Source organism: Aotus nancymaae, unplaced genomic scaffold (assembly GCF_030222135.1).
Source record: "Aotus nancymaae isolate 86718 unplaced genomic scaffold, 86718_ANA_hifiasm-v0.15.2.pri h1tg000010l, whole genome shotgun sequence".
Taxonomy (NCBI): domain Eukaryota; kingdom Metazoa; phylum Chordata; class Mammalia; order Primates; family Aotidae; genus Aotus; species Aotus nancymaae.
This window is the reverse complement of record NW_026988421.1, coordinates 14,170,042-14,182,212: the sequence shown is the minus strand read 5'-3', so window position 1 is coordinate 14,182,212 and position 12,171 is coordinate 14,170,042. Positions and strand designations below refer to the sequence as shown.

General features: G+C 53.7%; 1 protein-coding gene across 2 annotated transcripts in view; it reads right to left on the bottom strand.

Moving 5' to 3' along the window:
* HSPA12A (heat shock protein family A (Hsp70) member 12A) overlaps window positions 1-12,171 on the bottom strand; it is a 180,552-nt gene that overhangs the window by 65,806 nt on the left and 102,575 nt on the right. The window contains exon 1 of one of the 2 annotated variants that reach the window (XM_021676957.2): window positions 7,428-7,570. The exons of the other annotated variant lie outside the window; for it this stretch is intronic. Coding sequence (XP_021532632.2) covers window positions 7,428-7,467 — 40 coding nt within the window. The 5' untranslated portion in view covers window positions 7,468-7,570. Of the gene's footprint in view, window positions 1-7,427; window positions 7,571-12,171 lie in introns of those variants that run through there. 2 annotated transcript variants of the gene reach the window in all.

The window sequence follows — 12,171 nt, the reverse complement described above, 5'->3', positions numbered from 1 at the left end:
TATGAGTTGTTTTAAACCATAATATAGTTTTCTAAAGTTTGTGGTTTTAACATTTTGCCAAGCCAACTCTGCCAGATTAAAAATAGCCACACATTCTTTGCAGGTCCTCTCATTAAGAGGTGGAGGCGATTTCTCCATCCCCTCTATCTGGGCTGGCTTCATGACTTGCTGTGACCACCAGGATACAGCAGATGTGGTTTTATAGGACTTCCCAGGAAGGCCTCAAGAGGCCTTGCAGCTTCTCCTCTCAACATCTTGCTGCCCTGAGGCCACCACATAAAGGAGGTCACCATATACAGAAGCCTGAGCTTGCCTCTTGGAGGATAAAAGACGATGTGGAGAACGAAGCCCAGCCAACAGCCAGCACCAACCCCCAGACCTGTCAGTGAGGTCATCTCGGACTACCCAGACTAGTTGAGCCATCAGAGTGTTGCAGTCACATAAGTGGCCACAGGGAAGACCAGCAAAACAACCACCCAACAGAGACCTGGCAGAGAATCATAATCACATAAGATGATCATTGTTACCAGGCACAGTGGCTCATGCCTGTAATCTCAGCACTTTGGGAGGCTGAGGCAGGAGGGTTGCTTGAGCCCAGGAGTTTAAGACTAGTCTGGGCAACATAGTGAGACTTTGTCTCTACAAAAAAAAAAAAAGAAAGAAAAGAAAACACCCCAGGCATGGTAGTGTGCGCCTTTCATCCCAGCTACCCACAAAGCTGAGATGGCAGGATCGTTTGAGCCCAGGAAGTAGAGGCGGCATGAGCCAAGGTCATGCCACTGCTCTCTAGCCTGGGTCACAGAGGAAGACCCTCTCTTAAAAATAAATTAAAAAAAAAAAAGACTATTGTTTTAACCCATTAAACTTTGGGGTGATTTGTTACATAGTAAAAGCAAATATAATATGACATTTTATAGACATTTCAATAACTTGTTTAATGCATTGATTGGGTTTATCAGGACATAACCCCATCGTAAGTTGGTAAGTCAAGGAGTATCTGCACAAGCATTTCTGCTGTAATACAGCATATTTTCCTATAAATCTTCACATTCTACAAAACCATACACTAAAAATGGCAGGATTCATGGGAAAAACAAGGTCAGCGCAGATCACTCCACACCTGTGGAAGCTTGCTACGGAAACCTTTCCAAAAACAGTAACAGGGCACTCACTTCCCTGCTTGGGAGCCAATAAACCTTTTTATTCTGATCTCAATGAGTCATGGGTCCCTGAGAAGGGGCTAAACCAGCCCTTGGAAGTAACGGTGTCTCCAAGGACCCTACTGAGATTCAATGGAAGTCAAGGGCTGATCCACAATCCAAATTCCAGGGAGGGCAACATGCAGCAAGTGCATGAGGAACCTGCCCTAATGTATGACATGGAGGAGGAACCATTTCCAAATTTCGAACAGCTCCTGAGGGAGACGGAAGACTCTCCAACACCCCCAAACCTAGGCAAGACTCCAATCTTTCTAGCTATGAGAGGCTCAGTAATAGCCCCCTGGAATCTATAAATATGTTATCTCCCATGGCAAAAGGGAGTCTGCAGACATGATTAAATTAAGGGTCTTGAGATGGGGAAATGATTATGCAAGTGGGCCTTATAAAAGGTCCTCATACAAGGGTTCTTATAAAGGGAATAGGAGGAGGAGAGGCAGAGACAGAGAAGGGATGTGGCCATGGAAGCAGAGGTTGCAGTGATGGGCTTGGAAGATTGAAGAAGGGGCCACAAGCCAAGGAATGCAGGTCACCTTGAGAAGTTTGAAAAGGCAGGGAAATGGATTCTCCCCTAGAGCCTCCAGAAGGAATACAGTTCTGCCAACACCTTTGGTTTTAGCCCAGGGAGACCCATTTTAGACTTATTCCTGACTTCCAGAAATATAAGATAATAAATTTGTATGGTTTTCAGCCATTAAATTTGTGGTAAGTTTTACAACAGCAATAGGAAACAAATGTACTGGATAATTCCTCCTGCCTACAAGAAAGTAACTCGGGACATTTATTCATAATCACAATAACAGTCAATAATAATTGCTCATATTAATTCAATGTCTATTTCATGCCCAGCTCTATTCTAAGTGCTTTTCATGTATAAACTCATTTAATCCTCACAAAGACTATATAAAGAAGAGACTGTTTTAGTCCATACTTTACAGATGAGAAAATCTGAGTCTTTACAAGGTTAAGTAACTTGCCAGGGTCACAGAGCAGGTAAATGACACAGGGCAGATTTGAACCCAGGCAGTCTGGTCCCAGATCTCACATTTAACCACTATACTTCCCAAATCAACCTAACAATAATAATAAAATGATTGAAAGTTACTGAGAGCCCTCTATGTACCAGGCTCATACCTAAGCTCTTTAAATACTCTCTCACTTCATTCTCACGGCACTCCAATGGAGCAGGGATTATTAATCATCCTTATCTACAGCAGAAGAAACTGAGATGCAGCAATGTCAAACCCAGATGTTACATGCATCTGAGCCCAAAGCCCAGGTGTAATTTGCACACCCTACTGCCTCCCTCGTTCCTCTTGAGGCCCAGATGGCTGAGAAGACAAAGATAATGAGCGCCACCACATAATTCATCTTCCAAACTGAGATACTTAGAAGGTGAAAGGTATCACTATTACTAATTTCACCAGGACAAGAAACATAAACTAGAACTATTCCAGCAAACCAGGACATATGGTAACCCTAAAAATAAGGGGACTAAAATCAAGGCACAAACTCTGAAGCTCAGGATTGCCCAGAAGGGGTGCCATGGAGCAGCTGCCAGCCCCACAGGACATCTGCGGCTGCCAGGTCACGGTCAAGGCTGGAAGAAGAGGGGTGATCCTGGCAGAGCTCAGAGCAGCAACTGCAAAGCTGCAGGCTGGGAGTCATCTGCAGTAACAGGAACGCAGCAGAGACTGGCAGGGCCCGCTTCAGTGGGGCGGGTTTCATTTCTGAGCGCTGCCTGTGCTTCCTTGGTCGTCTCCTCACTGGCCCTGCTCTCTCTTGGGGATGCCCAGGCCTGGGGGTGCCCACAGTGGCAGGCGTTCACTCATTCCCTTCCACACACTGCTCATTCATTAAAAGCCCAATTCCTCCCTGCTGTTCTAATTATGCACAGCAGTAATAAAGACGCTTTCTCCCTTACCAAAGAGGCCTATTTTTATGAGAAGAGAGCATTTCACCCCCACAAGATTGAGTCGTCACTCCAGGCCTTACTGGAATCTGCTTCTCTTCTGAGATTGCCCAAGCTCTGCCTGATTCCCCTCCAGCTTGGCCCACTCCTGAGCATCCTCATTTCCAGGAGCGCCACTGCAGAGTGAGCAAGATACAGACACCATTGCCCTCTGCTGTGTTCCCTCATGTCCTGCTGGCTGATACTCAACCAAGAGTAAGACATTTAATGAACACCTAAAAAAAAATATGGAAATGAAAGACACAGTCCATGCCTTTCTCAAGAGAAAGGGCATTGAGGGAAACAGCACAAGCTTTTAGGCTCCATGGCTGACTCATCCCAACTCCAGCATTCACTGGTTAGGCAAGTGAGCAAGTTTCTCGCAGCCCTCAATTGCCTTATCAGCAAAATGGGGTAATAATGATACCAGCCTCATAGGGTTGCTAGAGGAGTCAATGGGATACAGGCATATAAGGCTGGCACATCGTAGGGACTCAACACACACTAGTTGGAATTACCAACAGTCACGTACCAAAGGCTTTGGGACCACACAGGCAGATCTCACCCCAATGGATGAGTCCAGGAAAGCTTCCTGAGATGTGATACCTTTACCGAGTTTTGAAGGATGAGTAGGAGTTTGCTAGACAAAGGGAGGATGTCCCAAGCAGGGGGAACTGCATGTATTGAGGGTCAAAGGCAATGTAAGGACTCTAAAAAACACAAGACACTGTGTAGGGACATGTAGGGACACAGGGGGCATGTGGGGACCACCAAGGCCGCAGACACAGTTGCAGTGGTGGGTGTTGACACGGAAGTGGATCCCATGGCCAGAACCCTAACTGGCAATACCCAGAGCATCACCTTGACCTTTGCTTAATTCCTTTGGAGGCTACAACCAGCGCCCTGTCACCACCATTTGCAGCTTGGTGGCTATAGGAAGCGGGGCAGCTGCTCTCTATTAGCTGCAGGTCTACTCAACACAATTCCCTGAGGGCCTGCGACATGCCAGGCATGTGCCAGGAGAAGCTGTTCAGCTTGACCACTTGGGGCCTGCGTCCCACGGCTTAGGTCCTGACCCTCACTCTGCCCCTTTCCAGCTATGTGCTGCTAGGACTGTCAGCTTTTTCCTCTGTGAAATGGGATAACAGGGGACCCCTCATAGTCATTCATTCAACAACAAACATGGCAGGGCTAAATGAGATAACTCAATATTCCCAGGTTTCAGCATACACTAAGTCCTCAATAAATGTCAATGTTTAAAACTTTTTTTAATTAAGATGAACCTCCAGGATAGCATCTCCAAAGCCCAATGCCAGGCCTTGAGAGACACCCTCAACCCAGGCAAAATGCCTGCCCGTCATCCCTCTCCTCAAGCCCTACCCTGGAGAAAATGACGGTTTCCACTGCCCATGCCCAGCCCTGACTCAGTCACCACAGGAACCATCCCTGTCTGAACCACTCTGCCCACCTCATCTTGCCCTTCTAGGGCTCCATGTGCCAACTCACTCAGGTCATGGGGGAGGGGGCAGGATTGAAGGTCATCTCAAATTTTGCTGCCCAACACCCAGAGCCTCGAGGGTGGCCCTTCAGATTTTGTAAATTAAGTAATTTAAACATCTTATTAAGAAAATTAGCAAATATACACAAAGTAAGCAGAATAGTAATGAACCGCCACTCCCCATCACCCAACTACCAACATTTGCCATTCTTATTTCATTGGCACCTCTGCCCACTCTCCAACCCACCCCAGCTGCACTTGTTGGAGAAGATTTAATGGGCAGCCTTCTGACACCACCACCCCAACCACCTACCCACCACCAAGCCCCTCCCCAACCCAGCACTCCCACTGCTCACAAATCCCAGCAGTGTGATATCTGTGGCACCCATTCTTTTGTACCAAGAGCACTCTGGAAATCCTCCCCAGGAAGCACAACCATTTTTATGTCCCTAATAGAGTGGTAACCGCTGAGCATGTGCATGAGGGCTGCATGCACAGATTGGTGCCCTGGAATCAGATGGCCGGGCTTCCAATCAACGCTTCCCAGATGTGTGACCTTGGACAAGTCACTCAACCTGTATTCAGATTTCCCACCAGGAAGGGGAGAATGCTGGTAATAGGTTTGTTGTGCAGCTTTAAAACAATAAAATAATGCATGCTTGCTTCTCAGCAATGAGAAAACCTTAGAAATAGGTGTGCGGGTGGCGGGGCAGGGAAGCTGACTCTCCTCCTATGCAATAATATTCACATCCTCTGTTTTACAGTTAAAGGGAGAGGTGCCCAGAGTCACGGTGAGTTGCCAGGGACAGCCCGATCTTCAGGTCGGTCTCTGTCCTAAGTCCACGTATCTGGAATTCTCACTGGCCACCTTGAACTGGAGATCACTGGAGGTGAAGAAACAAACACTCCAGAACAGACCCAGAAGAGCAGCGGCAAGTGGCCCGGCATACCAGGCATGGATGTCCCCATACTGAATGGGATTTCTCCCAGCACCTTGCGTGTGTGCGTGTGTGTGTCTGCGCGTGTGTGTGTGTGTGTGTATGTGTGTGTGGGCGGTGGGGGGGTTAGGATAGAATAGGGATGCTGAATTCGTTTTACAAGACAAAACAGTGTTGGGAAGGGTGTGGGGAGTGGGTACACATCCCTGCCCACTTCTGATTCGACAAATCCTATGCCCAACCCTGCATTTGGTACCATCGCCCACTCTATCCCAGCATGAGGCAAGAAACTGGCTCACTAATTCTCAGGCTTTAGCAAGTCAACGCCCCTACTTATTGCCCTAAATAAATTTTTTTTTTACGATTTAAAGAAAAAAGTTAAAATAAAAAAGAATCAATCCAGTTGCTGAGCGATGTTCAGACAAAGACAGCTGCCAGTCCATCGCCTGCATTCGCCAGCTGAGGAAGAGCACAGGCGGGGGCAGATTGGGTGTGTGTTTGGGCATGGCCTGGCCTCTCCGCTCCCTCTCCCTGGAGTAAGCCCTGTCAGGATCCCCCACCCCCTGCCCTGCACTCCCCCACCACTGCAGTGCCGCATGGGGAGGCACCTCCCTGATCCGCAGGAACAATGGGCTGGGGTGGGGGCAGGTGCGGCTTGGAGCGCAGCAGAGGGTGGGGACCGCGGGCCCGACAGCAAGACAGGGAACGCAGCGCAGATGGTGGCTGTGCTGCCACCAGACTCAGTTTCTCCAGTTCTGGGGGCCCCACAGAGCCCAGCGCTCTTTCCTTGGCTGGATCTCCCTTGTGTCCGGGCATTTTAATTTCATCCTCGCAGGCGACTTGCCTCTCGTTCCCAAGGAAGCTGCCTAGGCTTCTCTCCCCGGTGGCCGCTCCCGCCGAGGCCCTGCAGGTCAGGAACGCACGAGGCTTCCATGCGCCCAACTTTCCCCACTTGGGACCCACAGGAAGACTGGAATCCTGGTCAGCTGGGCCCTCTGTGGGAGAAGCCTTGATTTACAGCCCTGGGCTCCGAAACCCGCTCCTCCTCTTCCCGCAACCCCTTTCCCTGTACTCTCCAGCTCCCCCACCCTTCGGAGCCCTAATCACGCTCCCCAAAGAAAGCGGCCCTTGCACATTTGCAGAATGCTAATGTCCGTCCTCCGCACTGGGTGCCTCCCTCTGTCCCCCGCAAGGAGCGGACAATTGAACCCCTGCCGCTTCACCCTTCCCCAGCCCAGTAAGTCCCTGGGGATGGGTGGGGAGCGGGGTGAGGAGTTCTTCGGCCGCAGCTGCAGCCCCGACTCCAGGCTTGAGCATCCAGCCGGGGTGGGATGGGGTGAGGGAACAGGTCCAAAACCCCAATTTCCCCCAGGCTCCCACTCCTACCTCGCTGAGTCACGAAAATTAGCTGCTGGGGCCACCCGGTCTCCTGGCGGCCGGCCCTTTACCCGGCCAGCGCCGGCCTCCGCAGCCCATCGCGCGGGGGCTGCACACTCGGGGCGGTCCTCACCCGCACGCGCGCCCGGCACCGCAGGAGGCGCCACCCGAGGCAGGGACCTACTAGGCGCCCCAGCGGGGGCTGCAGTCCCCTCCGCGGAGTCCCCACCCCGGAGAGGCGCAGAGCATGTGACCCGCGGGGCGCTCGGGTCCCCCGGCCCTCGGCATCGCCGCGGCAGACCCCAGCCCGCCTTCCAGACCTGGGTGCAGCGCGGGCGTCCCCACTTTTCCACGGTGCGCGAGGGGGTGCGGGGCGCGGGGCGGAGCGTGCCTCCTCCCTCCCTGCCCCGCCAGCCGCGGCCGCAGGACCCGCAACCTGCGCTCACCTCGGGGCCCGTCGCTGCCGCCGGCCTCCTTGTCCGCCATAGTCGAGCAGCCCGGGCTGCGAGGGGAGCCTCCGGCGCAGCGCCCGTGCCCGTGCCCGTAGGGGGTCTCTGTCCGCGTCCGCGGCGGCGCTCGGGCCGGGTCTGAACCGCGGGGCAGCGGGAACGCCGCTCTGACGCGGCCACCGCCGCAGCCACGGCTCCTCCCCGGGCCCCGCCCCGGCCCGCCCTGCGCCCCGCCCCGCCGAGCCTGGGCCTGCCGGGGAGGCCGCCGGAGGCGGGCGCGTTGAACTGCCCGGCCCTGGAGCTGCGCGCCCCGCCCGCCTAGAGCGGCCCGCCAAGGCCCGACCTGTCCTCTCCGAGCTTCGGGACCGAGCTGTCTCCCCAGTGTCGGCCGCTGCGGGGGTGGTGGCGCGCCTGGGGCTGCGCAGCAGGGTCTGATTTCAGGCTCGCAGGGCACCGCGGCGTGTCCGCTCTTTGGAAGGCACTGAGTGGCCGGGCCTGGAGCCCTTCAGCAAGCCCAGCGCGCCCCGCGCTCTCCCGAGGACGCCCGCGCCAGTCCCCAGCAGCTCTGTCTGTCCCCCAGGATCCCAGGACAGCGGCCCAGGACCGGCGCAAAGGCGGGCTGGGTGGACCCCGGCGCAGGCAGGTCCCAGGCTGCAGACCTAGGACCTGCGAGGGGGCCGAGTCCGGGGCACTGCGGCGGGCCTCCTCCTCCAGGCCGCCGGCGGGACTCCATGGCAACTCTGGACTCAGGGAGGTGCTTGCCGCGGAGGCTGAGTCGAGCCTTCCATATATGGGATCCAGCCGGGCCCTCCTTAGAAGTCTCAGAATAACGATATTAATAATGCAAGGCTTCAGCGGTGAATGATTCATACTCCCTGTCCCCGGCTCCTCCACACACACGCGCCGCTGGCACGTGTTTGGGCCTGGCCAGGCAGCCCCTGGGTCCGCGGTGCCACCACCCTGTCTTGGCAAACTAGGGCAGTAATAGGAATCCAAGGAGCACCGTCACTAGGTCCTTTCTGGGTGCCTGGCACTGTGCCACCTGCCTGGTGCTTTACCTCTATCTCCTTTCCTCCCCATAACTAACATTTTGCAGATAAGGAAACAGGATTGGCAGGGTCACAATATCACACCCGGCAGGTGAGTCCCGGAGCTGGGATTCCTACCCATCCGTAACCACCAGCATCCCTCACTTCCAGAGATGGGTGGCATTCCCCAAAGAGCACCCAGGGGATACTTCATCGGATAACCCCATTGCAGATGATGAAATGGGCAGAGAGCTGCCGCGAGAGCCCAGAGACCAGAAGGTGAAGGTAGCGTGACAAGTTCAAAACACGAATCTTGTCTTCTGTCTGCCTGCATTAAAAATCCCAAATGTACAGTTCCTGGTTGTGTATGAAACCACAGTCAAGTTAGTTGACCTATCTGAGCTTCAGTATTCTCATCTGTAAAATGGGTATAACAGGAGAACCCACTCCATAACCCTGAAGATTAAATGAGACTACGCATATAACATGCTTAGCCTGGGATCTAGCACATGGTAAGTGGTTCAAAAATCATTAAGTCAGAGGCATCTTTTTTAACAATCAACAATGGATGGTTGGGCAGGGCAGTGGGCAGTGGAGGTACAGGGCAGGGTGAGGGAGTGACTCCCAGAGTGTAGAACAGTGTGGTCCCACAGAGTGCCTTCCCTGCACCAAGACTGCTTGCTTGCTGAGATAACATCATCTCAGAGGCAGACCCAGAGATGTGCCCAGTGAGTGGCCTGGAAGCCAGGAGCATGTGGCACCCAAAGCCAGGCAGAGGAAGCACTGAGGCAGTTGTCCTGGGCGACAGCCTTGCAGGCTCAGGATGCAGAGGGGAAGGGCTGGCCCTGAACCTTCATCAACCCCACAGCTACCTTCCCACTTCTGCTCAGATCTTCCCATTGAGTGAAGCTGGTTGGGCTGAGACCACACGGGTTAGAAGAGGAGAGGGCAAGGACAGCCACTGGCACTCTGTCCACTGACTGCCAGTGTCACATGGACACTTGCCTGAACTGTGAGTGATGCCAGAAAGAGCTTGCGATTAAACGTGGTTCTGATTGAGTGTCTTGTGCTGAAAACCATGCTGGGCTTCCCACATCTACAGGAAAAAGCCCTAACCCTTTGGTGTGACATTCAAAACCTTGGACAATAGTGATCTCCAACCTTCCTCATTGGCAATCTCTCTCCCAAGAAGCCTTCCCTCAGACGTTGTCCAAAGGACCTCTCCTCTCCCTCCTCCCCTCCATCCTCACTGCCATCCTCCTTGACCAGGAGCCCATGGCCCCTCCTTGTCTGCTGCAACCTGCCCACAGCTCCTCCACCCTCCTGTCTCACCCTCTCAGTCCAGGCTTTGTGATCTGGTCTGCCCCCATCCTGCTCCAGCTCCAGCTCCGGCTGCTCTGATTCTTCAGTCCCTCTCACCCACCCTTGCTTCTCTTATGCTGGTATTTCAAAGACATGAAAATGTGCTTGATGCCTGGATCACCAGTCCCCTTGTCTCACCACCACCAGCAACCTGAGAATCACTTCTCTTCAGCTTCCCTTCCCCGTGCTGGCCAGGGAGCTACTCCTCAGTGTCCTCAAGGCAGGCACCCATTCCTCCCCATCAGACCAGGGCATCAGGACATTGGCCTTGGCAGCCTGTCAGAAGCAGCAGAAACCCGCAGCCCCTGCCCATCTGCCTCCTGCTGTAGAAAGGCTTTGGGCACCACCTGCCCTCACGGGACTCCCAGCCACAGTGACATGAGGGTGCCTGAGAAGGATGGGAGGTGATATGTAGGCCTCAGTGCTGACGGCAGAGAGCAGAACACTTTTGATTTGCAGGGGAGCATGAAAGGCAGTGCATACTCTGCCTGGGATTTGCCCTCACAGCTTTCATGCTCATCATGCTAATTACGACGCGCCCTGCTGAGCACACCATCCAGCCCGCCAGCGAGGGACTGCTGTGGTCTCACCTAGTTCTCATGGTGGCCTTTGTGGTTTTGCAGGAGAGGAAAGGGAAGAATTCAAAGGCTGAGGTACCTGTTCAGGCATCCTCTGGCTATCAGAAGCAGGGCTGGGGTTCAAGGCCACATCAAGGAAGGGTTCCCACATTCCTCCTAGGAGTCTTCTTTTCCGAAGGCAGCCAGGGTGACAGCATGTCATTCTCTTGCTACCAGAGCCTACACAAATTGGCCTCCTGATGCCTCAGTGACCTCAGCTCCTTCCACTCTCCGGCTCCCCCAAGCCCAGACACACACAGGCCCACCTGGGGGTAACCGCCCAGGACATGCCCCCAAGAGAATCAATTGCATGGCTTGCTTCTCCCGGAAAACTCCATCTAAAACTGCTGCCTCGCCTCCACCTTGAGAAGTAAGCCCCAGGAGAGCAAGATCGTGGACTGAGTTGCCAACTCTGTATCTCTGTGTCTAGAACAGCACCTGGCACATGGCAGGCACTTAATAAATGCTTGATGCTGGACTGGCTGATTCAGTAAGTGAAGCAGGAACACAGCCAGCTGTGCCCAGCGGGAAGAACAAAGCCCAACATACAGACATTCTGCTGACCCCTGGGGCTCATGCCTGTCTGCAGCCCCATCTGTCTCAGGGCACACCCAGACTCGTGGGAGGTTGCTGGGTACCAAGTTCCCTCAAGCTCCCCTCCAAAGACCTCTCCTCCAGTGCAGCGCCCTCTATACCATCTCTTCTCCACCCTCCATGCCTCCACAGACTGTGGACTGTGATAGCAGGTAGAGAGAATGTTACACATTTCAGTTGGATACCCAGATGCTAAAAAGTGGCCCAGCCCAGAGCCAAGTCACCACCTTTGAGTTCCATTCCTGCTGACCACTCCAGCTTCAAGGGCCTACCCTCAGTCCCTCAAAGATCTGATGCCTCCACTGGAAGCCGTTTCTCCACTAGTTTTGCCAGGTAAGCAACCCTCTCTCTTCTTACAGGCCTCAGCTTGGATGTCACTTCCTCCAGGACCCCACCTAGCCCTCCAAGACCACATGAGGCTCCTCTTCTCTTATCTGTGCCCAAATCCCCATGTGCTCCTATCTTAGCACTTATCACAACTCCGAGGTGAGTAGTATTGCTAACCCCACTGTAGAGATGACCAAACTGAGATATAGAAAGGTCACTGAGCTCAGAAGCTGCAGTGCTGAGACTAACCTCTGAGACTGGAACTCAGGTCTCTCCAGCTTCAGGTCGCCCACCTCCCCCTCTAGCTGCCAGCTCCCCAAAGCAGGGCCAGCCATGTCCACATTTGGAGCCCCCAGACCCTAGAGTGGTGCCTGGCTTAGAGAGCAGAACACTGAAGGAAAACAGCCCCCTCAGCTTCAGGCCTTTCTCATCCTCTCCGGAATCCCATTCACCTAACGCCTCCGTGGATGCTTCCCTGACAACAGACTCCCTCTCTGCTCTTCAGCTCCTAAACAAACCCCCACCACATCCATTGATGCAAATAGAAGTGGGAGTCCAGAGGCAGGCCCAGCTAACTGCACTAGGCAGCCAGGGCACCCTGTCACCTGCAATAACCACCAACTGTGGAAAGAGCTGGACACGCGGCACAATGTGGGTGGGAGAGGCAGCTGAGTCCTCTGGCCCCCAGCTCAGAAGAAACTGAGGATAATTGTTGATGGACCAGCCGCTAATGGCAGTGAGCCCTGGGGATGTATCAGGACCAGTAATGAGAAAAACGCAACAGGAAGAAGCAGACAGACAGCATGAGGTCAG